Here is a 25,092-nt window from a genome sequence, read left to right as displayed (position 1 = left end):
GACTGTAAGAAGAATCTTCCTTTACATTCACCCTGCAGCATTCAAAAAGAAAATTCATGACATTGGAACAAGCAGTACAGTATGATATATAAGAAATCTTCTGTGACGTTTTCCCTGGCCATTAATCTTTTATCACATCTGAGATTCTTCAGTTTCATTATATGCTGCTGATTAATCACATTATCCTTGAGCATGAATTAAGTATGCAGAACACACCATAATCAAATAAAAGTTTCAACACCCTTCTAGCATAAAGTATAATTCAATACTTTTATGTAGATTGGAAATATTATCAGTCAAGTGAACTTACTTTTATCTCATTTATTTAGTGATGCACCTACAGTCTGTCCAAAAGTGCATAGTCTTACCTACATAGCAATCCAAAAATGCAGAAAATCATTGAAAATTATTCCCTTGCATTGATCTGATATAATAACATGGCAAAAAATAAGCACACAACTTTTAATACTCAGGCACTCTCAGATACTCAAGACATGCAAGAAGCATGCACACACTTTCATGCAAAACATTCTCTTACAATCACACTTACAGTAATTCATCAGTTTTCACAAATCACATTATTTACATAGCCAATTTTTTGTTGTTAAAATTGTTGGCCTTCCCTGTGAGTAATTGTTTTTAATTCCATCAGCCCATTTTTGAATAACAGATACTATCTTTCAATCACCTGGTACAAAACTTCATTGTCACCAATGAGGTTTCAACTAATTGATTACAGTGGTGACGTTATACATTTTTGCTCAAAAAAGCAAATCAATATTTCAATTTGGTTGCTACTCTCAACAGATTCTTATCTTCCATGACTCAATAACATTAACCAATACTGGGGGAAAGATAGTATGTCCTTAAAAGAGATGAATGACCAGCTTTACATTAAATCAATATAATTCTTAATCAAGATTTATGAACGAATGCATCTTACTTTTTGAACCCTCATTATAATAGCATATAAAATAATGAGTTATTTCTTATTAATTTTTTACGGTAATCCACAATTTAAATTTGTATCGGTATATTACTAGCCCACAAATAAAGTACAATTTATTTTCATTTTTATTAGCAATTTTTTTTAGTTTACATCCCTCTTCTTAAATAGATAATCTATCTGAAAGTTGTTCCTTCAGCTTCCTAAACAAACAGTAATCAGAAGTGAGAAGTTAATGTTGTAATTGGGTATACAAAAATATCCTAATTTACGGAAGTGAAAGCATAAACTAGCTGAAAGATACTTAGATATTTTTAAGGATAATGAGACAAGTGTCAAATCGGGCCAAATGTTAAAATAGCTTTGGACTGTTAAAGAAGTAAGCTTTAGAATTCTTATTTGCTCATTTTAACAGTATCTTTTTAATCTTTGAACTGTATTAGTATCTAAGAAAGAGTCTAATTAATAAAAACATACATAAAATATATTAGTTATCTTTAATATATATATATATATATATATATATTACTCACACTTAATATTAAATAAAATATAAACCACCAAAACACAGTAAATAGATAAGTTAAACTTTCATTATTACTTCCATGAATCAATTTTTGTGGGATCCCTAACATTCAGTTGTTATTAAATTTTCTAATTATATTAAAAATTATTTATGTATAATTTTTTAATTTGTGAAATTTTTTTCTTTTTTGAACATTTTGAAATTTATTATAAACAAATACGCAAATTCTGCTGTCCAGTATTGGATAGAATTTGCATATTTGCCCATAATTCCAAAATTTAAAAAAAAAGAAGCAATTTCAACAAATTAACAGAATTATAAATAAATATGTTTTAATGTAATTAGAGAATTCAATAGCAACTGAAGATGCGGGATTAACTTATCTATTTACTGTGTTTTGGTGGTTTATATTTTACTTAACATTAAATTTTATTAGCACAGTAGTCAATATGTTAATGAATTATTTGTAATTTTTAACAGAAAAAAAAACGTATATATTATATGAAATATAAACTACCAAAACACGGTCAATAGATTATATATGTATATAATTTCATTTTTACTATAATATATATATTTTTAAATCATAACATTAATATGATAGGTGGTGATGATGATAATACAATGATTAATAATATCACGCACAATTCTTCACAAAACAATCATTAAACATTTTCCAAAATTGTAACTAACAAAGAATTCATATAAACAAAAAAAAAAAAAAACATGGGCAATGGCAACAAGCCCTCCATAATTAAATACAATTACAAAACAGATGACAAGCTAAGAGAAGTACTTGGAATAGCTTCTGTATAAAGTACCATCTGAAGCTATTAAATGAAGTGATGCAATAAATTATCAAAGGACAATAAGAGATATTTAATTAACTTGAAAAGGGTATAAATTAATAAGTGATTTCTTTTTTCCCAACTTAAATTATTTAAGACTGCTACGGTCAATAACTGTCTTAGATTATGTTATTGCATATTCTGAAAGTCTCATATTTACATTATGATTTAAATGTTGGGGAAGATTTAAGAGTTTGGGGAAAAAGTTTACCTCGTCTCCTTGAACATATTACATATTAGACATCTGGAAGAGCAGATGTCATCAGCTTTAACATGTGTAATAATAAATATTTTTCTACTGTATTTTCAATCTGTAATTGTCAAACAAATTTACCACATACCATACTCAGTAACTCACTGCAAGCCCAAAATTTTGCTTACTATTTATGTTCTGATGACATAAATGGTCTCAAGTGCTTTGGGTAATGAGATTATAAAATTCATTGAATGCCACCTTTCTCAGAAAAATTGTATCCAACTTTATAATTGACTAGACTGTAACACAGAACTAAAAATATTACAATTTTTTTTTTTTTTTTTTAAATAAAAGCTCCATCCTTACTGTAGCATAAATATTTTTAAAAAAAATCAGATAAATAAAATAATAAAGATTGCTTTATGTCTGGATTGAATGATTTTCAATCACTGACATGAAACTGTTGTGCTGCTGACAACTAAAACATATTTCTACTACTCATCTACAAAATTGTGACCATAATTTACTAATTTATGAATAAAACAATAATCTTATAAAATAAAAAGAGTAATAAACAGCAAAAACTGTCTGAACATACCTCTTTCAACAATTCTTCGAGACGTTTATAATGATTATAAGTGGTTTCTGAGAACGTAACATCCTTGCTGTCCACCATAATAAAATATCTGCTGTCTCTACTTCTAGCACGACCTTTAGATTGAATATAAGATCTTGCAGTCTTCGGAGGGTTAAATTTAATTACCACGTTGCATGATTGGACATCTATGCCTTCTTCTAATACATCTGAAGCAACTAGTACATTAGTTTCACCGCTAGTGAACCTGGATACATTAAAACACAAGAACTTAATACTAACTGAAACAAAAATTTAATTAATCAAATAGATATAATATCATTATTTTATCTCATTTTGTTTCTGTTTTCACAAAAAAATTATAGTACTTTATAAACGTACTAGAAATTAACTTAATTAAAATGATTAATCTTTTCAAATTAGGAGACCGTTCTGAATGAATATAAACATAAAAGTAAGTTGAAATATAAACAGGAATTTTCATGTACTATTTTAATGAGTACAATAAAGACATGACTTTTGATCAGCTGTAATTCAGCAAATTTATTCCCACATGCGTTGTCATTTAAGGCATAACTTTCCTTCAGGAATAATAATTAGTTTAATCAATAATCCCTAAGGGGTTAAAAAGGTAATTTCTAAGCTTAAAAAATTCAGTATTTACCAGAGTAAAGAACAGGTATAAACTTCAGCTAGTGTTATGTAAAATTAAATTTATAAATTCAAATTATTTATTGACAGATAAATAATAATTATGAAACTTGAATGAAAATGAGTAAAGATTAAAAACAAGTGAGATTGTTTAAGGCAATCTTAATTGAAAGCATAGTTTCAGATAAAACCATCTAAACTACTGAAATTTTACACTCAATATGCCTGGCTACCACCTCTAAGGTAGGTGGGATAGATAAAAACTGACCTCAAGAAATGGCATGTTAACATAAATCTTAAACCGAACACATAAATAATTTCTTCGATGAACAAAATTAAAGGAAGAGCATAGATAACCGTTTAATACTCTTTTCTCTTTCTTTCTCTTTAATATTTATTAAATTTAAGGGTGGTTACTCCCTTTCTTAAATGTTATTGTTGGAGCGAATATGTTTTTGGTTGGTTTAAAGTTCATGCTTTCTAAATTTTCCTTGCAATAAATTTTTATCTAACAAATATGTAAAAGTGTGGGTTAGGTCACAGTAGGTAATCACAATTAAAGATTTCAGTAGTTTAACTCTTTTTTAAGTTTAATTTATTATTCATTAGGACTGCTAAAATAATAACTACTATTTGAATTTTTCTCTTATTTATTTACTTATATGTATTATTCTCTTTAGGACCTACTATTTTAGCAACTGAAATCATCATCTAAATTTAGTTTTAATTAAATTTTTTTATAAATGATTTTTGAGCATTTTCTTTTTTATCCATTTAATGACTGCTCCATAAAAAGTTTTTATTTGTATTTACGTACTTATTTTCTATTGAATATAATAACTACACTTTTTATTTTTCCAAAATAGTAAGCACAGAATAAGATTTTACTTTGAGGCTATATTAAGCTTTTACCTAAGTAACTTACAAAACACCAACCTTCATCATCAATTCTTTTACTAAGTATTCTCTCTTATTTTATTTACTCTACTTTTACATAATTATGTAAAATGTTCTTCGCACAAATAATTATCTAATTAACTATTGACTAATAGTCTTATGTTATTTTAAATAGAAAGAGATAAATGAGAACTACACAAGAAAGAATCGCTCTTGATTTCAATTTCAATACATTTCCAATACTTACATATCAGCATACATATAAATAGTAAAGAGAAGATATATAATCAAAATACAGGCTTGTGAAATTATTCCTGAGAAGTACAATGGGAATTAGAAAACAGACCAGACAAGAAATGGGATTCAATGAAAGAAGAATAGTTAACCAAACTATAAAGCAGAATAGTCTAGGATGAAATAGTATTAAGCATATAAAAAGAATGAAAAAAGAAGAGGCAGCAGTGAAGGGAAAGGACATTATGAGGCAGAGTAAAATGGCTGAAGGGGAAAGAAGAAAATATGTAAATGAAGAAAGGAATGAATGAAAATGTTAGCAGAAAATAAATCAAATAAACCCATGTTATTCTTAACCGCTGGAGAAATTTACGCAGATACACCCACAGATTAGAAGCTGCATACAATTACATCATAATGATTTCATTAACATTGTTTTTTAACAGTTTAATTCAACAGAAGACATTAACATAAATTTATAATAATAAACAGTACAAATAGTAGACAGTAATACAAATGACAAATAATTAAATAAGCAAATTAATTTATTAAAATAAATTAAAAATTTATCATTTACTACTTCCTGTAGAGTATTCTTGCAGAGATCTTTGGTTCTTCAGAACCATTTTTTCTAATGTAACAAATAATTTTAAAAAAGTCAGATTTTAAAAATAGAGGCAGTTGTTTACTATCTTAGTTACTGAAATAAAATTAATTATTCTGCTGCTATTATAACATACTGGTACAATTTTAATTTAGTATTATGATACCTTATTATTTTTTTACTGTGTAATTTTCTAATGACTTTTTTTTTTTTTTTTTTTTTTTTAAACTCCCCAAGACGACCAGCCCACGCTAAAAAGCTTAACACAGTCGCCTCAGGGTTTCATGGCAGCACAGTCTGCCCTCCCTAGCTCGTCCGAACTCGGACATCCCATTGGGGTTTCTCGTGCATCCTCGAAAACATACTAATCACCTCTTCCGGTGATCAGAATTTTTCTCCGCAGGAGAGCACCCTTCCAGTCCCTATTGTACCTGATCAAGACATACATTTCGTTTGTCCTTCACAGTTAAGCGTCTCCCCACGCACACCTCGAGGGTCCCCCATGCCATCATCGGGGAGCTCCGACCCACCCACTCTTGCGCGTGAGTAGGCCCGAACACCCTAGGCATAGAGGCTGCCTCCCTGGCCCTTACACGCATCAGATGGACTAGTATCTGTCCTCGATCACCCACGCATTCCCATGACCCCTCATTACTTGTAGCGCCATGCCTCCTTCACTGTCAGTGGTAGAGCACCGCACACAATATCCCCCCACTCCATGTCCATCGGTATATCCGGCAGCATAATCCAACAACATGAGCAAAGACACATAATACAATCATAAATTCCTAACCTAGCGAAGTACATTAACAACTACAAAAACAAAACACATTTCGACGCCTCTTTTGACATCGAGGGCCGTGTGCAAGTCAAGGGGGTTCCTCCATCCTCTTCGCTGTTAGTACGAGACGAGCCATTCTCTCTACCTCCCTCCATCCATTCTCACTCTGGAGCATGTGTCTGACGACATTATCTGGTGTTAAGGTCACCGGAATCTGATGTCTCTCGTTCTCCCACCTGACACAGTCGAACCAGGTGTGTTCGGCTGTGTCAGCTGTCGCACAGTACCTGCAACTCTCCTTCTCTTGAAGCGATGCAGATAGCTATCAAAGTTTCCATAGCCCGAAAGTAGTTGAGTGAGGCAGTATCCAACTTCACCATGCTTACGTACCACCCAAGCACTCACGTCCAGAATCAGACGCGTAGTCCACCGTCCTACCTGGCTCGCCTCCCACCGTTGCTGCCAGATGGCCATGATCTGCGCCCTTGCATTCTCTTTGTTTACGCCTTCAAACCGCAAGCATCGTTCCTCAACCAATAGGTCTATTGGCGGCGTTCCCGCAATGACGCAGATCGCGTCATAGGAGACTGTCCTGTAGGCACATGTCACCTGCAGAAGCAGCCTCCTATGAGTGGCCTCCAGCTTCCTCCTGTACTTCGGAACCGCCACTGCCCTTTTCCATGCAGGAGCCGCATACAATAGAACTGATGTCACGGTTGCAGCTATGACTCGTCGACGTTTCTCTTGTGGCCCTACTGTGTTTGCCATCTGCCTCGAGATAGCCCTCAGCTGTTGTTCCACAAGAGAGGGCCCAGCACCGAGCCTTGCGGGACCCCCGCTCGCCAGTATCCGTGAATGTGCACACTTCCCTTTTAAGTAATTACTAATGATCGCTTGAAGTTGTCCGGAGACTCCTTTCACCCTCAACGCTTGCCCGATGACCTCCCATGGCAGGCTGTTGAAGGCGTTCTGGCCATCCAACAGTATCAAGGCCGGAATCGCTCTTGTCCGCCGCGTACCATTTGCTGCTGCGTCGACAGAGTACATTACCTCACGAATTGCGTGGACCACTGACATGCCCTTCCGGAATCCCAATTGACGAGGGGAGAGTCCCCCTTGCTCCTGTACCTCTGCCAAGAGCCGCCTTTCCACGACACGTTCATACATCTTGCCCAGTGTACTGAGTAAGCACACTGGATGGAAAGATCCTGGCTGGTCTGGATTCCTCCCCGGCTTGGGTAGAAGTACCAAGCGTGCCTTCTTCCAGCATGATGGGAAAGCACCCCGCGTGAAGGCCTGGTTAAAACAGTCCAGCACCGTCCACGGGAATGCCCCCACCACCATCTTGGCCACCTCCCCTGGAATTCTATCCGGTCCCGGACTTTTCTTGGGGTTGAGCGCTGCCGCTGCCCCCTCCAGCTCCTGAAGCGAGATTTGCCTTGGCTCTCCTATTGGCGTCGTCTGCCACTCGACGGCCGGTAGTCTGGGGAAAGAGTGATTCCACTATTCCATTGATTTGCTCTCCTGGGATGACTGGCAGTTTCCTTCCCAGCTTTTTGGTGACAAGCTTATACGCTTGTCCCCAAGGATCTTCTTGTAGCTGGTCAAGGAGACGCTTCCACGACTCACTCTTCACTCTCCAAATCTCTCGCCTCAGCTCTCTCTAATGAGAGACTTAAATCTGTTTATATTTTCCCATATTTAACAAGTACTTTCCATTCTAGAAAACATGGCACTTTAAGAAATAAATAATGTCAACTTAAATCCCATGCACTTAAAAATATAAATAAAAAAAACAGCACTATTTATATTTTTTCTTAGTGAAACTGAATATGACGATTGACTTGGGGAGGTGATAAATTTAATTTGAATTATACAAAATTCATAATTTATATTTTAAAATGCATTTTAGATAGTAAACAACTGTTAAAAGTTTCTAAATTTAACCATGTTTTTTTATTAATTTATTATAGTAAAAAAAAAAAAAAAAAAAAAAAAAAAAAAAAAAAACAAGGACAAAAGAAAAAAGGCAGCAAGTGATAAATTAATATATTCTGCTGCTAAAATACAATTTGTTAAATTATTTTTTTGATATTAAATATTATATTCTTGTTCTATTCCTATGTTCTATCTGTCCCTATCAACGTTCTTTTAAGCTTTACATTATCTAAAGTATTTTTATCTTTTTTTTTTAATATATTTTTTTTAAAGCAGTTAAAAAAAAGCTGAAACCTGATACAGTGGTGAGATGAAGGAAGTAAACTACTATAAAAAAATTTCAAAACACTTTCTGTAAAAATGTTAAGATATTTTTTTAACATATATTTCATTGAATTATTTGATGAAGATGAGGTTCTATCGTGATATTTTTCTTTACAAAATTATGATACAATATAATAATTAAAGATGTAGTAATAATTATATAATAATAATATAAGTAATATTAAATAATAATAATGAATTAAATAATTACAAATGAAAAGGTGTGTGTGTGTGTGTGTGTGTGTGTGTGTGTGTGTGTGTGTGTGTGTGTGTGTGTGTGTGTGTGTGTGTGTATGTGTGTGTGTGTGTGTGTGTATGTGTGTGTGTGTGTGTACATATATATATATATAGATTCTATCCTTCTACCCTACTAAAGGGCATTTGTATGAGTCAGTCTGCCTGTCTGTGTGTGTGTCCATCTCCCTTAGCTTAGCATATAAAACACCAGTAGTCAAATGATGTCATTCTATACAACAGTAAGTAATAATGTGCTCAGGTAACAGGCACCGGAATGCACCGATCACTAATGGAAAATCCTGATTTGTTAGTACATGTCTCATTGTGGTCAGGTGTATACTTGTTATATTATTATATATTTATTACTTGTACTTGTATTATACTTGCAATATATTATACTTGTATTAGTTATACTTGCAATATATTTTTATTTAATCGATACATATTCAAAATATATATTAATAACACCTTTTTTTATGTGATTATTTTTCTTCATAGATGGAGTATAACCATAAATGGAGTATAAATGAATGGAGTATAACCAAAACATAATTACTCAAATTAACCATGATATAACCAAAAACTGTTTCTTCTGACCATCCTTCATCATTTTTTTCTGATTTCATTTAATTTAACATTGAATATTCATTTTAATTTAAAAAAAAGAATTGCTAATACTTCTTTATTATTAATACTGATGTTTTAATTCACCTTATAAATTCATGTTTTCTATTATTATTTAATAATGAATTTTTATTCATTTTAGATATATTTTTACAGTTCTATTTAGAGCCCATTACAGAGTACTTTGAATTATGTGTAGGTTTTCTTTTACGGGAATTCTTATTCTAATATCGTTAAATATAATATTTTTGAGAAGTAACAATGTTTCTTTTTTTTGTTACAAAACATTTTTTTTTACTAAGTGTATGAAATCAGAAATACTAATTAATATCTCCAAAATTAACTAGACGAAGCAGTAGCTTTGAAAAATGACCAATAACTGAAAATCGATGATACAAATTGTCCACACTGAGCTATAAGAACTAGTAAAGTTTATTTTACTTCTTGAGATGAAAAGGTAATCAATTTTAGACACCTAATAATCACATTCAAAGTCGCCGCCCACCAGGGCAACCTGCCTGGAGGGCCTAGCTGCAGAGGCCACATGCTGTAGGCACGCCGGGAGAAGCTACTGCATATTATATATATATATATATATATATATATATATATATATATAGAGAGAGAGAGAGAGAGAGAGAATTACATTTTTCTAGTTTTAAAAAGATACTACTTTTTCCCCTCTGCTATCCTGGACTGGATATGCAATCAAGTTTAGCTCAACCCAGGAGAGTGTCCTTTAACTCAAATGAGCCTTCTGCCTACCAGCAATATGTCCAACATGGCAGGTCAGCTTGCTACTCTGGATCTTTTGATTCTTCTATTCGCCTGCCTCAAACCACTGGAGAGGGGTGAACCAAGTCCCTCTCCACCGGCCGGCACTTGGTCTGTACACTTTGTTATTAACCTCTGTGTTTGCCTCAAACCACCAGGCGAGGGGAACCAGGCCCGACTATGTTGTTCACGGGCCCTACCCAGTGGCCGGGTCTCGGTCTATCTCTACATTAAAGTCTCTGATCCATTCCTTACAATCTGTCTTTTTAGTTTTTAGGATCTCGGTGACTAGGTTCTCAACTATCCTCCATTTTTGTTCAACTTTAAGCATAAATGCTACTATTGTACCTGAAGTGACATCCAAGACTTGAGCTCTCTTTCTGTGCTCTTCCCATTTGACACATTCAAATATCGTGTGTTGTGGGAACTACCTATTCAGATAGTTACTGAATTCCCCATGGCCGGAGAGGAACTGAGAGATGTCATATCCCACCTCCCCATGTTTTCTCTCCAGCCATGGTCTCAATCTGGGGATTAACCTTCACATCCAGGAACTTGTACGAGTCGTGTTCCACTCTTCCTGCTCAACCCAGTAGCGTCTTCCTTGTTCATGCCTTCATAGAATCGATTTCTTCTCCGAGCCTGGAGGTGAATGAGTGGTACCCATGCCAGTACCCCTGTAGTAAAACTGTAGAAACAGTTTTATAAGATGATGAAATTTTCAAATTCATTCTTTGTTGCAGGGAGTTTAGTCTACTTCTGTTCTTCTTAATGTTAAAGGCCGAAAACCAAGCTGGAGTGGCATACAATATGATGGATGTCACTGCTGTGAGGATGTCTTCTTTTAATGGTCTTTGGCACCCATGTGTTTCCCATAAAGAATCCTAAAGAGTTTATGGTTTCTCTGCCTTACATGTGACCATCTCAAGGTGTTTGTTAAATTTTCCAGCATCAACTGCCGATTTCTCTTAATGAAACCTTATTGGGTGATGACAGCCCTCCTGTAGCGTTAATTTTGCACCAAATTCTGTCCGCAATGAGTTTTTCATAAAGTTTTTCCACAGTGGGCAAAAGACATATGGTCGAGAGGCTGGAATTGAATCATTCATCTTCAGTTTAGGGATGAGTAGTAATCTTGCCAGTTTCCATGACAAAGGAAAACTGCCCGTCATCAGCACCTCATTTAAGACCTCTAGTACGATCCACGGGTGCCCTCTTGTTAGTTCCTTAAGCAGTAATCCTGGGACACTGTCTGACCCTGGATTTTATTGGGGCAGATCTGAGAGACCGCCCAACAGTTCATCTACGAAGAAACGTCTTATCTCAAAGCAAAATGCAACCACCCGATTTGCTTCTTCCATTATAAAGAGGTTTTTATTACTGTCTTAACTTGTCCACTTCAAAGCAGAGGGAGGGAGCACTGAATCTCTTCATTAAGATCCATTGTGCCCTTCCCCATGGGTTGTCATCTAGCTCAAGTATCAATCTCTTCCAAGCCTCACGTCTGGATGTTTTCACTGTAAAGCAGAATTTCTTACGTGTATTCTTGTAACAAGTTTCTGCCCTTTCAATCTCTTCAGGGTAGTTTCATCTTGCTCTTTGTAGTTGTTTATGAGCTGCAAGTGTTGAAGCTCTGAGGTCTGCTATTTCTTGAAACCACCAATAAATGTTTTTTCTATGAAGCTCTGATCAGGGTATAAGTCTATCACACTCCTCTTTCATAACCTGCAAGAATCCGTCCGAGTTATGGCCTCTTCTTGCAGTCATTCTTTCCATAACCAATCTAACAAAATAAATAGTCTGGGTCATCATTGGTCTCCATGTGCAGCGGATCGCTTGTTCAGCAGATTTCCCAGGTTGATCTCAAATAAAATTCCTAGGTGGTCGCTAGTAAGATCTTCCTGTAGCACATTCTATGACAAAATGCTTACGTTTATACTCTCAGAAACTGCAGTTATATGAATTGTTGAGCTGAATCCTTTGCCAATGAATGTCTGGATCATTGGTAGATTAAGTACTTCCATATCAAGGGAACCAAGCAGCGCTGCTAATTCGTACCCTCAGCAGATTGATCTTGTTCCTCCAAGTTCATGGGATTCGTCATTAAAATTACCCGCCAATATGATCGGTTGTCTTGCCATTCCTATCATTACTTTGAGATCATATAGAAATTCTTCATATCTTCTTTCTTCATAGTTGGGTGAAATATATCCACCAATAATGACGCATGTTGTCAGATATACTGAAGTTAAGCCTCTACGAGATTAGACATTCAGAATCACAAAGCAGTTGGAAACGTTCTTAATAGTAGTGTCACCCGATTCATCTATGTTCCAGTCGCTGGAAGCAATCTACCTAATGTTCAGTTCAGCCAGTACAATGAAATCAACGTCTTGTTCCATTGCAACTTTCCATTCAAGGTGGTGGGCATTATCATTTTATTCACATTAATTTGGAGGCACTTCATGATCTAGGTGTTTACATGCCTGAACTGTGGTGTGGTGTATCCCACCTTGCCACATCTAAGCATTTTTGGGGGTCTATGCACTCTATCACCCTGAGTCCTGCAACCCCACAGCTGAAGTATAGGGCAGTGCGTTTGGACCCACAGCAATTCAACATATGTCCCCAGCCCCAGAATTTATAACATTTCACTCTATCAGATCTAACTTTAACACGTTCGCTGCTTCTCGCAATCACTAGTGTGAACTCCCGTGCTGATTTTTTTTTTTTTAGTAAAGCTACTCTACTGTTATGGACTAAATACTACCTGACATTTTTAAAATGATTTTCGGTATAGTAATGCGTATTATCGAGATTATATAACTCACGCGGGAGCCGCGTGACCAGCCCGGCCCTTGAAATCAATGTATGTTTGCTAATGGTATGCTAGTCACACGACTCCCGCGTGAGTGTAAAAACAACTGGTTATACGTAATTATTTCCAGAATTCTATTCGAATCTTTCTTTTGATAAATTAGTGGTTCTTGGTGAATTAAAAAAATAAGTTGAAAGTTAAAATATTTTATTATAATTTGCGTATATTTTTTTTATAATTTGTATTTACATAAAATTAATTTCAAACATCTTACAACTAAAATTCATTTATAATGCTCTAAAAGATAATTACATTTGTACATACATAAAAAAAAAATCGTAAACTACTTATACTTATGGTATAACCTAAAACATGGGTCCAAACAAAGATCAGGAAAACCAGGGCATGACGGGCAACCGAAAACTGTCTCTTTTCTTATTTTCAACGTTGCACTGCACTCCTTGCAACGTTTTCTCATCGTCTCATTCTTCGCATTTTTAGGGAGGTTTTGTGGGAGGTGTATATGGTCTTTTGGTAATGCCGCCGGCGGCTTATTTGTTGGATTCGGGAGCAATTTTGTAACAACCTCGAGGTGAAAATCATGCAAGTCATTTTTTTTTTCTTCGCTGTACATGTTGTATAAGAAGTACGCGTTATTCAACATTAAATGAAAAATATGTATACCGAGTTTTTTATACCACCTCAACGTTTTATGAGTTAGTGGGTAATACGACAACATTTGGTCTTGCCGATCCACACCTTTCATATTCTTATTGTATTCAACAATTAACTTCGGCTTATTCTTTTCTTGACCACGTTTGTTTGTTGTTGTTACCAAATTCCCACCAAATTCGCTTGAAATGGAAAGAACTTCCCTTTTATCTTTCCATTTGCAGCAGCACACTCCTTCTTTCGTATACATACAAAAAGATTCTCCCTTGGCGATTTTTTTTGAAAGAACTTCTTTGGGATTACCTCTTCTTTTTGACTGTAATGTTCCCGTAGTGTACATTTTATTAGCAAGAAGCTCTTCGGTAAGGGGCACGGAATTATAGAAATTGTCCATATAGAGAGCGTGTCCTTCCTCTTCTAAATCCTCCGTCAACTTCCTCACAACTTTCGCGGCATGTCCCACTCCACTTACATCTAGATCCCGGGTGCCTCCATAAATATGGATTTTATGGACCAGCCCATTTGGTTGCGATAAAACATACAGTTTGAAACCAAATTTATGGCGTTTCCCCTGAACATACTGTCGCCAAAGGAGCTTCCCCCTCCACAATACCATGCTCTCGTCAATTGAGAGCTCCCTTGATGGAATGCATAGTTCTTTCATTTTGTTATTGAAATAATCCATCAAGGGTCTAATTTTGAAGATGGGATCGCTCCCAGTCCTTTCACTTTGAAAATGGAGGCAGCGCAAAATTACTAAAAATCTGTCCCGGCCCATAAATTGGGAAAACGGTAGATTGAATAGATAATGCCTCTTCCAACAATCGTTCATCCTATTCACCCGAATCAATCCCATGAGCATTAGTTCACCGACGAATGTTCTTATTTCGTCAGTTGTAACGTTTTTCCAATTGGAAATTCTTGCTCGAGCCGCATCACTATCGAATAAAACAATTATCGCGTAATTGTTTATCTCTTTAGCCAGATAAGAACAAAAATCCTCATTGAAAAACAGGTTGAAATAACCGAACGGGGATTGAACGTTGGGCTTTCCCCTCATACCTGGTCTACCTGTAAAATTTATTTTCGTCACATCTGGGGGATTAGGAAGCCACTTGTCCGTTGTGTTGCTAGGGCCAGGTAAAGAAATAGGCTGTTGAACCGCAATATCGGAGTCAGAAGCTTCACCTTCCTCGACAATGTCGGGAATTTCCTCGCAGATTGATGCAGGTGATTGTGGTTGTTCTGGAGCAACTAGCTTTTCTTCCGGATCAGAAAAATCTGATTCCTCCAGATCGTCGATTAATTCCAAATCATCATCAGAATCCTCCAAATCCTCGATAATTTTCTGAATTTCTTCTTCTGTGTACACCCTTTTCGGTTCAGCCGATCGGCGTTTTTTTGGTTCAGGACCCCTAGAAGTTGATGGTTCATTATCAGCCATGTCTGAAAGGAAAGTAAAAGTAAAAAAAAATAAGCAAAAATCTGGCTGTGCAATTTATTATGTGCTAAAATTAAAAATCTTGACGTGTGAAAGGATGCTATTTTTTTTTTTGCCACATACTGTATTTATTATGATAAAAACTACAATAAGATAAGTGTTATGAGAAGAAATTACCTTTATGTTGTTGAAGAAAGAAGAGCTGGAGCAGAAAACACAAAGCCAACTTTGATCACAAAAAAAATGCAAAAAAATTAACACAAACTCGCTACGACTTTCACAGTGCAAAGGTAGGACACTAACTAAGTGCGTCATAAGGTTGGGATGTTATACCTGCAGCCGGCAAGGGAGGGGAGACCAAGGAATGGAATAGTCCCTCTTACGCGGGAGCCGTGTGGCCCGGCTGCAGGGGACAACCACACTCACGCGGGAGCCGCGTGATACGCAGTGGACGTGTTAATACAGCAAGAATGCCAACCTACTTTAATTCTGTATTTATCATCTAGGAGCTTGGCATCTCATGCCCGGAATGGGACTATCGCTTTTTGTATTGTGACGAATGCGGGTCGCATCAAAGAGACTCGGATCGGGATGTCATATGCTACTTCATATTTAATCGTCATGGTGACTTCTTTTGTAGTGACATCAATATCTAAATCTTTCAAGTGTAAAGCTATCAATCAGCCTTCTTGTGGCCTATCTTTTACCACAGCATCTGCAACTTTAGAAAACAGGTGTCTCTAAGTGTCTTCTCTTTTTGCCATAACTAAGTCAATGAACCGTAACTCCAATGTTTCAGATCTGCCTTTTTTAACAGATAAGATATTCGCAGCCAAATCTTCACCAGTACTACCTTTGACCTGTTTAGATACTACTAGTTATAAATTACCTAACTCTAGTTAGAACACAAAGCTATAAAAAGTATCTTTCAATCCTAAAATTTAGCAATTTTCTGATGAGAAAAATATATATTTCATATACGTCAGCATGTAACAATTCCAACAGAACGAAATCGGAGTCAGGAGTAACATAATGTCTCACTGTATGTATCCTACATGATATTCAGTACTAACACTCTAATAATGAAGCGAAAAAGGTAAAAATCTATACATACAGCAAGAATTAAAATGAAATTCTAATTTATAACAACCCCTAAAACTTAGAAAAATGCTAAGATGGCAAATTTTTATCTTTAATCCTCCTGTAAGAGTTGGTAAGTGTGTCTTCCATATCAAACAGTAAAAACAGTTTTAAAACTATTTTAAGAAAGAAATAAAAAATAAAAGATCCATAAAACTACACACCATTTAATTTACAAACTAAGTCTATTTTTACTTACTTACTTTATTACTTATTTTTATACTATTAATATACTTTATTACTTACTTTTTCATAACATCTTTATTGATTTTTTTTTCATACAGTCCTTCACGAGTATCATTAAAAGGATTGTTATTATAACCAACAATAAAATCAGCTGATACATTCGGCAGATAGTTTGTTTTGTTTAGATCCTAAAAATTAAAAAACAAAAAACCCATAGTAAATATACAATAAGAGTTAATACAGAGAAATAATTATATATTTTAACCCTAATTAGAATACCACCCAGAGCTTAACACACAGGAGAAGCATGATGACAGTCATATTCAATATAAGATTGCTATTTGCCTCAGTGGCCCAATTTTATAAGTATTAGGCATTAAAATAGAAGAAATCAATATTATGTAAGAATGTTCTGATTAAATTTCTTTTACCTAGTTACTTAATGAAAAATAAGCAATCAACTTAAATACTTGACTGATGAAATAGTTTAAAAAAATAATCTATAAATTGAAAGTCAAATGGAAAATAAGAAGTACGTTATCTTACTAGTTGTAAAAACAGCTTTGCACAGTCCCCCCCCCCCCAAAAAAAGGGAAATGCACACTGATAATTGTGATAAAAGAGATAATGTTAAGTCTAGGAAAAAGAGATAATGATACACCAGGGCCATAGGATATACAGGATTTTAAAGGAGGCAAATTTTCATAAAAGTTTTTGCTTATTTAAAAAAGATTCTGAACCAAATTATGGAATTTGTTTAAATACATAAATATATCACTTATGATTTTACTAACCTGTAATAAGTAAAATATAACTTTACAAGAGAATCTTCTTTCAACAAATACAATAACTTTATCTTCCTTCTTAATACCTTTCAATAAATTAAGAAATTCTATAACCTTATTAGTAGAAAAGTTCAGTACTGCACTGGTCTGACTATGTTCTTTTAATGTGTCAGCACAAAATTTCCTGTACAAAAAAAGTTCCACACATATTTTCACAATTTAAGAAAAAAAAGAAGAAAATACAGGTCACAAATTAATGCTACTATACACTTTTTGCAATCTTCTGATTTACACTACACACTCTACAGTTTCTTTTCCACCTTCTACAGATTCTTTTTGAAATAGCTTTCCTATTCTGAATTGTTGTGATTAAGTTTTTATTTTCTTAATTTTCCTTATGTCTTCTCAACTACATATACTAGGATACCATGGACAAAATACACAATACACTTTCAATCCTGGAATAAACCTTCTTTCGGTACTGTCAATGAAAGAGAAAGAAATAACTGGAAATTTTATATATATAAAATTCCCATATGTGTATATACACACACATGCGCACATATGTACGAGGTGCTACCCAAATATTCGGGGAATTTGAATTTCACGCGTGAACCATTGCTGGTACGACCTGCTGCGGCTAGATGTGGCTAACAGTACTCTTTGTGAATCAGTGTTCTAACAGCTGTGACGGTGAGAGGCTGCATTGTTGACTTTCGTGCGGTTGTGTAACGTTGTGTTTTACAGCTTTAGCGAAGTTCTAAATGGCAGATTTTAAAGAGCAAAGAACCTGCATCAAATTTTGCTTCATGCTTAAAAAACTGGTACAGAAACCCATCGCATGTTTGTGGAAGCATTTGGTGACAATGCTATGAGTAAAAGTAAAACGTTTTTGTGGTATAAACGATTCAAAGAAGGACGAACGACAGTCGATGACGATGAGCGTTCAGGAAGACCATCAACAAGCGCAACACCGAAAAACATCGCGAAAGTGCGAGAGGCTATTGTTGCAGATCGTAGACAAACAATCCATGATGTTTGTGCAATCGTACAAATGTCATATGGGTCTGTGCAACACATCTTGTTGGACAATTTGAACATGAGACGCATTGCTGCAAAATTTATACCAAGACTGTTGAACAACGACCAGAAACAAAATCATGTAGCTGTCTGTAGTGAATTGAAAAATTCAGCAAGAGATGACCCTGAAACTAAGCAGCAGTTGTCGCAGTGGAAGTCACCAAGTTCACCGCGGCCAAAAAAAGCATGCCAAGTTCGCAGCAACATGAAGCCCATGATGATTGCTATTTTCGACATCAAAGGCATTATCCATAAGGAATTTGTTCTTCTTGGTCAAACTGTCAATGGGATGTTCTATTGTGAAGTTTTGAAGCAGTTACGTGAAAGCATTAGGCGCAAACGTTCAGATCTGTGGGGCAATAGCTGGGTTCTGCACCATGACAATGCGCCCGCACATACATCGCTAGCCGTTCAGAATTTCTTGGCTTCCAAAAAGATGGTAGTGATTTCCCACCCACCCTATTCGCCTGAGCTTGCCCCATGTGACTTTTTCTCTTTCTGAAAATAAAATTTTAATAGAAAGGCCGTCGTTTTAACACAATTGAGGAGATTCAGGAAGAAACGCAGAACGTGTTTCGAACACTTACACCTGCTGACTTCCAGGGATGCATGGAATCATGGAAAAAACGCTGGGATCACTGTATCAATGCCCAAGGGGATTACTTTGAAGGAGACAGTGGAAATTATAAGTTATGGTAAGCTATCCCCGATAGCTTTTATGGTAAAATTTTGGGTAGCACCTCGTATGTATACAAATTACATGAAATACAAACCACCAAAACACAGTAAATAGATAAGTTAAACTTAGCATATTAATTTCAAGAATTAATTTTGTTAATTTGTTGAAACTGTTTTTGATAAATTATCAATAAATATGTTTCAATGTAATTATTGAATTTAATAACAACTGAAGATGCAGAATCCTGTGAAAGTTGATTCTTGGAATTAATATGTAAGTTTAACTATTTATCTATTTACTGTGTTTTGTGGTTTATATTTCACTTCACATTAAGTTGTATTAGCACAGTGGTCAATATGTTCTTGAATTATTTGAATTTTCAAAAAAAAAATTATATAAGTACAAATTTAATTTTTTATACATTCTTCCTATTCAATATTTAAAATAATGAATATCTTGAAAAATAAAATAAGTATCTAAAAATGTTTAACTGGTAATACATTTTCCTTTTGGTTTCTTTAATGATTAACTAGCCCTTATTTTTGAACTTCCCTAAAACAAAAAAAAAATTATGCTAAGGCTCTCAGCACCTGTAAGAATTTTAACATTCTGTAATAAAACAAAAATTACACAAATAAAGAAAAAAATGTTTACAAAAAGAAAATGATATAATACTTCTAAATCCTTATAATGCTGCAATAATAATCAATAATAATGAGATATCTACTGTACTTTCTTTTTTACAAAATGTTGTTTACTAGATCATTTTTTTTTTTTTTGAATAAACTTGACATTGCACCAGTTCAATTCAGTGAAGCTGGAAAACTCTTTGGATGTAGAGTTAAAATAAATAAATAAAAATTATACATGTTAGTTATCAGGAACATTTTTTAATTTTTTTAACCCCTTTAATGCGGATGGTCAAAATATATCGATCAAATCTACTCATACAGCATTAATTATTCAAAAATGATCTTTTATAAACACTAGCAATTATAAACTTTTTAAGAGATAGAAAGGGGTACACAATTTCAAAGCTAATCTTATTTTTTTTAATGTTTTTTAAAATTTAAAGTTCACAAAACATTGACGTATGTTCATAAAACATTAGACTTGTATCTTTATAAATCATCAGATGAAATACATAATAATTTTCTATAAAGATTATTTGAAAATTACACTGAATTATTTTTGAGCTTTTACAGACACTATAATTTTCTCCCTAGTAACAAAATCAATGACTACATGAAAGCTGTATCAACCACTAAAACATTTTGAGTTTTCCTTTCCATTCCTGCTACTTTCTGTCACATATCTGGGTGTTATTAAACATGAATTATTCAAGTTTGTAATCTGAAAGATCATTTGTAATAACCCTGTACTATAATTCATAAAAAAAGATATATATATATATATATATATATATCTTTTTTTATGAATTATAGTTAAAAATAATTTTTTGATTCTTTTAAAAAATTGTCATTTCATAGTTTGATAAATATTTAAATAAGTTCTTCATTTGTAATGAATAAAATAATAAATTATAAAATAGATATTATCAATCTGATAAATAAACAGTATCTTTAAATAATTATTTTGAGAAAAAGAACTGCTTTCCAGAATGCTATAACTTCTCTGTTTACGCCATTTAGCGTAAAGTCATTTTATTCCAATGAATTCAAGCTTATGGTGTTAGCTCATTCCTATCATGCAATATTTCATTGCTGCTGTAATCTTAATGTTTATATTAGGCTTAGTGTTTTTTTTTTTTATTCTCATCCAATTTCAATATTGTCATAGTTCCTAGAAGTCTATTTCTCTTTGTCGGCTCTGATGTCATTTCTTCAACTTGCGTATTCAGAATTATTTTTGTTATGTCTTCGGTCTCAAATTCCAACACATTCTCTCAAATCGTTCTCATACTAACACTAAGACACTACTCTTGTTGCCAACACACACTCTCTCCTGTTCACTGCCTAGATGTGGTTTCCCCCTCCTTTCGTTCACGCCATCTTTTCGGCAGAGTTCACCAGACATTCACAATGTAAAGACGCCTTTACGTTTCGCTCTCAAGATTTGTGCTAATCTCATCATCACCTCCATACTCGCATGCACGATGCGGTATTCCTGTGTCTAAAATATTTTCTAGTTCTACTCGTCAGTTTTTCGTGATTTCACAGTTTTCTATGTTCGTCCAGCCTCATTTTTAACTTCGTCTTAACTTCGTTAAGTTATTCTTCAAATTCACTATATTATGTTTCTCCTGAAAGTGCTTCAATTACTACAAACTGCCATTTCTATCGACGTCAAATCTTCTAGAATCGCAGATTACATTTTCCTCGATCCAGAATCTCCAACCTCGTTGCTACATATCTACTACGTATTAGTCTAACTCTACACCACGTCTCACCCCTGAGTTCCTGATACACCATGGCGGACTATGCCCAGGAATTACTGTATGTATTCATTTACCTTCATTCACGAGTTCGCCGTTTACTAATATTTGTGTGCTACAGGCAAGTTTAATTTTCATTATTTATTACGTTTAAACAGTTATTTTATCAGTAAAAATTTGTGGAACATTCAGTTCATCGTACCTTATGCATTTTCACTTTCAAGTGTAGTTCACAAAACCATTTAAGTACAGTCACGACAGGTTACTTACATAAGATTGTGTCATTGTTCAGCTGCAACACGTACTTTATTAATTTCAATTCTGTATTTATGATAATTAACTCTACAATTTAAATCTGTATCTTGTTAATCGTCGAGATTAATCCATTTCTATTCATGAACTGTGTGCATAATACTGCTCTAAAATGAACCTAAAACAATTTGTTCCTGACATGCAATTATGTTTTAGGACTTTGTAATTTATACTTTTCAAGAAAGCTTACTAGCAAAGGAACTCTATTTATATGTTTATTAATTTCAATTGGATTATTGTAATTACCTCCTTTTATATTATAATATTATTGTGGCCTTTTTCTACGTTAAACTAGAATTACATTTTTGTATTATTTAATGCTAAGTTTGTTGTTCATAAATCAGGAAAGGCCAGTGCCAATTAAGATTTACTGTAATTTATTTTTCTAAGTTAATGACATTTGTTCATTGCTAATTTTCGATATTACAGCATTTGTCAGCAAGGCAATAGTTTTTCAGACATACTATGTTTATTTGATGTTTTGTTTTTCTCAAATATATAATTGTAAATCTCATTTAATATTAAATTATTGTTATGCTGATTTCATTTGATATTCTTATGTATCATTAAATTATGTTATTTTCATAATTTCCTTTTAGTTTTTAAGGTTATGATTTAACATAAGTTCAGTTATGTCCAATTAAAGTTATTAAAGTCCAATTTCTTTTGGCAAATATGAGCTGTGTTTTTTTTAGTTAACTTTACCCAACATTCTCACAAATTTTTCTTTGTGCTTAAAATTTAAAAATATATATATGTATACATATAGATGAGATTTTTATATTGATAAACCTATTGACATTTGCATCAACAGTCTAAAACAAATTGTTCTGTCTGTTCATTTACATTTTGCAAAGGTAAGTTTTGTTATTTTATTTCTGCAACTTACATATTTGAAAATCTTATTTAAAAAAAATGTAAAAACATATTTTACTTGTAATTTTAAAACAAAATATGTAGGAAATAAAAAGAAAACAAGTACAAGCTGATGACAATCTGTAGGCAATGGCACTAACTAAAGAACAGTATCTACAATCATAAGTTGTGATAGCCAACTGTTAAAGGCATTTACATTATAAAAATTATAATTATATAATATGTCTTAATACACACCTGATTAATGTAAAAACGGTTATCATACTTTGATATGTGGAAACCAGTACATAGTTGTTAGCTATTCTTTTTAGTCTTTCTAACTGGATAATGTGCGCTAATGTAGCTTTATAACCACCATACATACCAAGTTCCCTCATTTGAAACTGCAAAATAAAAATGTTTTAACCATAATTTATATTTTCGTACAAAGAGAAACAAATTCATATTTCAAGGGTAAAAATATACTTTGTCATTCAGATTTATGCATAAATGTTTTATATAACCATATAATACAAAGCTGAAGTCAAAAGAATTTAATAAAGTACAGTTGAGAGACTTCTACAAAATTTCAAAAATCAGCTACAAAAATACAAACTACCAACCCTACTAATAAAGAATGAAAATGGTAAACTGGCCCATAACAATAAAGACGTCAAAATCCTAGCTAAATATTTTAACACCAACACCCCAGTAACAATCCCAGCAGAAAACATCAACCCTACCACAGTATAAGAAGTCTACCAGCACTGGGCGAGATGAACAATTACAAAGCAGCAGGAGAAGATCAGACTTTTGTAGAGATCAGGAAACATGCAGGGAGGTCAGTAAAAATTGCCCTTCATCAACAGCTCAACATCTGGATCAAAGAACTACCAGAACACTGGAAAACAGCCCGTCCCCATCTGCTATACAAAAAAGGAGACAAAACAGACCCTAACAATTACAGGGGAATCTCACTCCTAGACGCAAAATTCTTTTAAGAATCATCCTCAACAGAATCGGCCCAGAACTAGGAGAAAGAACTATCAAGAAAGAACTAGGGAGGTTTCAGACCCTGGAGGAGCTATCCACACCAGATCATGAATCTTAAATTAATAATGGATTACAACAGGAAAAGAAACAGAGACATGGTGACAACATTTGTAGATTAAAGAAAGCTGACTGCATCCACAGAGAATCCTTACTAAATATTCTAAGACACCTCGGACTACATACCAAATAATAAACATGATAAAACTAACCCCCACAAATACAAGTCGAAAGTAAAATTCAGAGGCAAGCTCTCAAAACCATTTGAGATCAAAACGTGACTGTGCCAAGGCGATGGGGGTCTCACCACTGTTATTCAACTGCACTCTAAAAATGGTAATGAGGGAATAGCTCAAAAAAAAAATTGCCTCCAAAAGTAAAATATTTTGAAAAATCAAAACAAAAAGTCTTGATTTCATCGATAACTTGGCACTGCTAGCAAATGACATAGACAAAGCTAAATCACAGATATAAGAACTTCAAAACATTGCAGATAAAACTGGCCTCAAAATATCATTTGAAAAGACAGAAATTATGCCCCAAAAATCATCATGTACTGTAACAAAATCAAAATAGTAACCAATTTGAATACCTCGGAGAAATAGTAACAAACAACCTAAATGAAATAACGTCGATCCAAAAAAGAAACAAACTAGCTAAAGCTCAAAAATTAACCTGGTACACTACAATAAAAAATATCTATCAATAATTGCAGAAGTAGGACACTACAACATAGTCATAAAACTAGAAGCTACTTATGCAGCAGAAACACTCTTCCAGCTGAACAATCAAAGAAAACAGACTCCAGAAAGTTGAAAAAGAATTGGAAGAACCTGTACCAATAAAAAGTACCTGAAAGACGGGCAGTGGTGGATTGTGCCCAACAAAGTCGTGTACAAAGAGTTAGAACTCGTCACTGATACCATGTGTAAGAGGAGACTAGGATTCTTTGGACATATCATGAGGATGCAAGATTCAAGACTTCTGAAACAGCTAGTACAATACAATCTCAACTCAAAAAAACACCAAGGCAGGAAACAGATGGATCAGAGAAATAAGAGAGGATCTAAAGGAAATTGTCCTTACATCAGAAGACACCACAGATAAAATAAAATTAATCAAGAACAAAAACACTCATTTCACACTGACAAGAAAAAACTCACAGTAAGAACATTTACAACACTAAAAAGGGCACAAAGATCAGAACATATGGAAAAGTACTGCGAGGACCACAAGGCCCAAACAATCCCATTGAAGAGACTTTGATAATGGATAATTCTAAAGTGATCCTATGTGATCATAAAAAAAGTTTATTTATCTGCATAACTGAATTTCTTTCATAACCAGTCTGCTTCCTTACCAGTACCTGTTGACAAGTCATTTTCATCCACCATCATCATGCACACACAAATGTAATGTTACAATTGCTACTTACAGGTAATAATTAATTAATGAGGTCTACACAAACAATAATTGCTGGCAATATCTAACCTGTGTTAAATAA

The 25,092-nt window shown here is 34.0% G+C and overlaps 1 protein-coding gene across 5 annotated transcripts in view; it reads right to left on the bottom strand.

Annotated features, from left to right (window-relative positions):
- The window catches only part of Dcr-2 (Endoribonuclease Dcr-2), a 211,257-nt gene that overhangs the window by 104,533 nt on the left and 81,632 nt on the right, over positions 1-25,092 (bottom strand). For all 5 annotated transcript variants that reach the window (XM_075371189.1, XM_075371190.1, XM_075371191.1 and 2 more), the window contains 4 exons: positions 22,797-22,942; positions 17,227-17,401; positions 16,493-16,620; positions 3,115-3,358 (listed from right to left, as the gene is read on the bottom strand). In XM_075371189.1, coding sequence (XP_075227304.1) covers positions 3,115-3,358; positions 16,493-16,620; positions 17,227-17,401; positions 22,797-22,942 — 693 coding nt within the window. The remainder of the gene's footprint in view (positions 1-3,114; positions 3,359-16,492; positions 16,621-17,226; positions 17,402-22,796; positions 22,943-25,092) is intronic.

This window comes from Lycorma delicatula, chromosome 7 (genome assembly GCF_047948215.1).
Source record: "Lycorma delicatula isolate Av1 chromosome 7, ASM4794821v1, whole genome shotgun sequence".
Taxonomy (NCBI): Eukaryota; Metazoa; Arthropoda; class Insecta; order Hemiptera; family Fulgoridae; genus Lycorma; species Lycorma delicatula.
The sequence above is the reverse complement of the archived record's forward strand: the minus strand, read 5'-3'. Positions and strand labels throughout refer to the sequence as shown.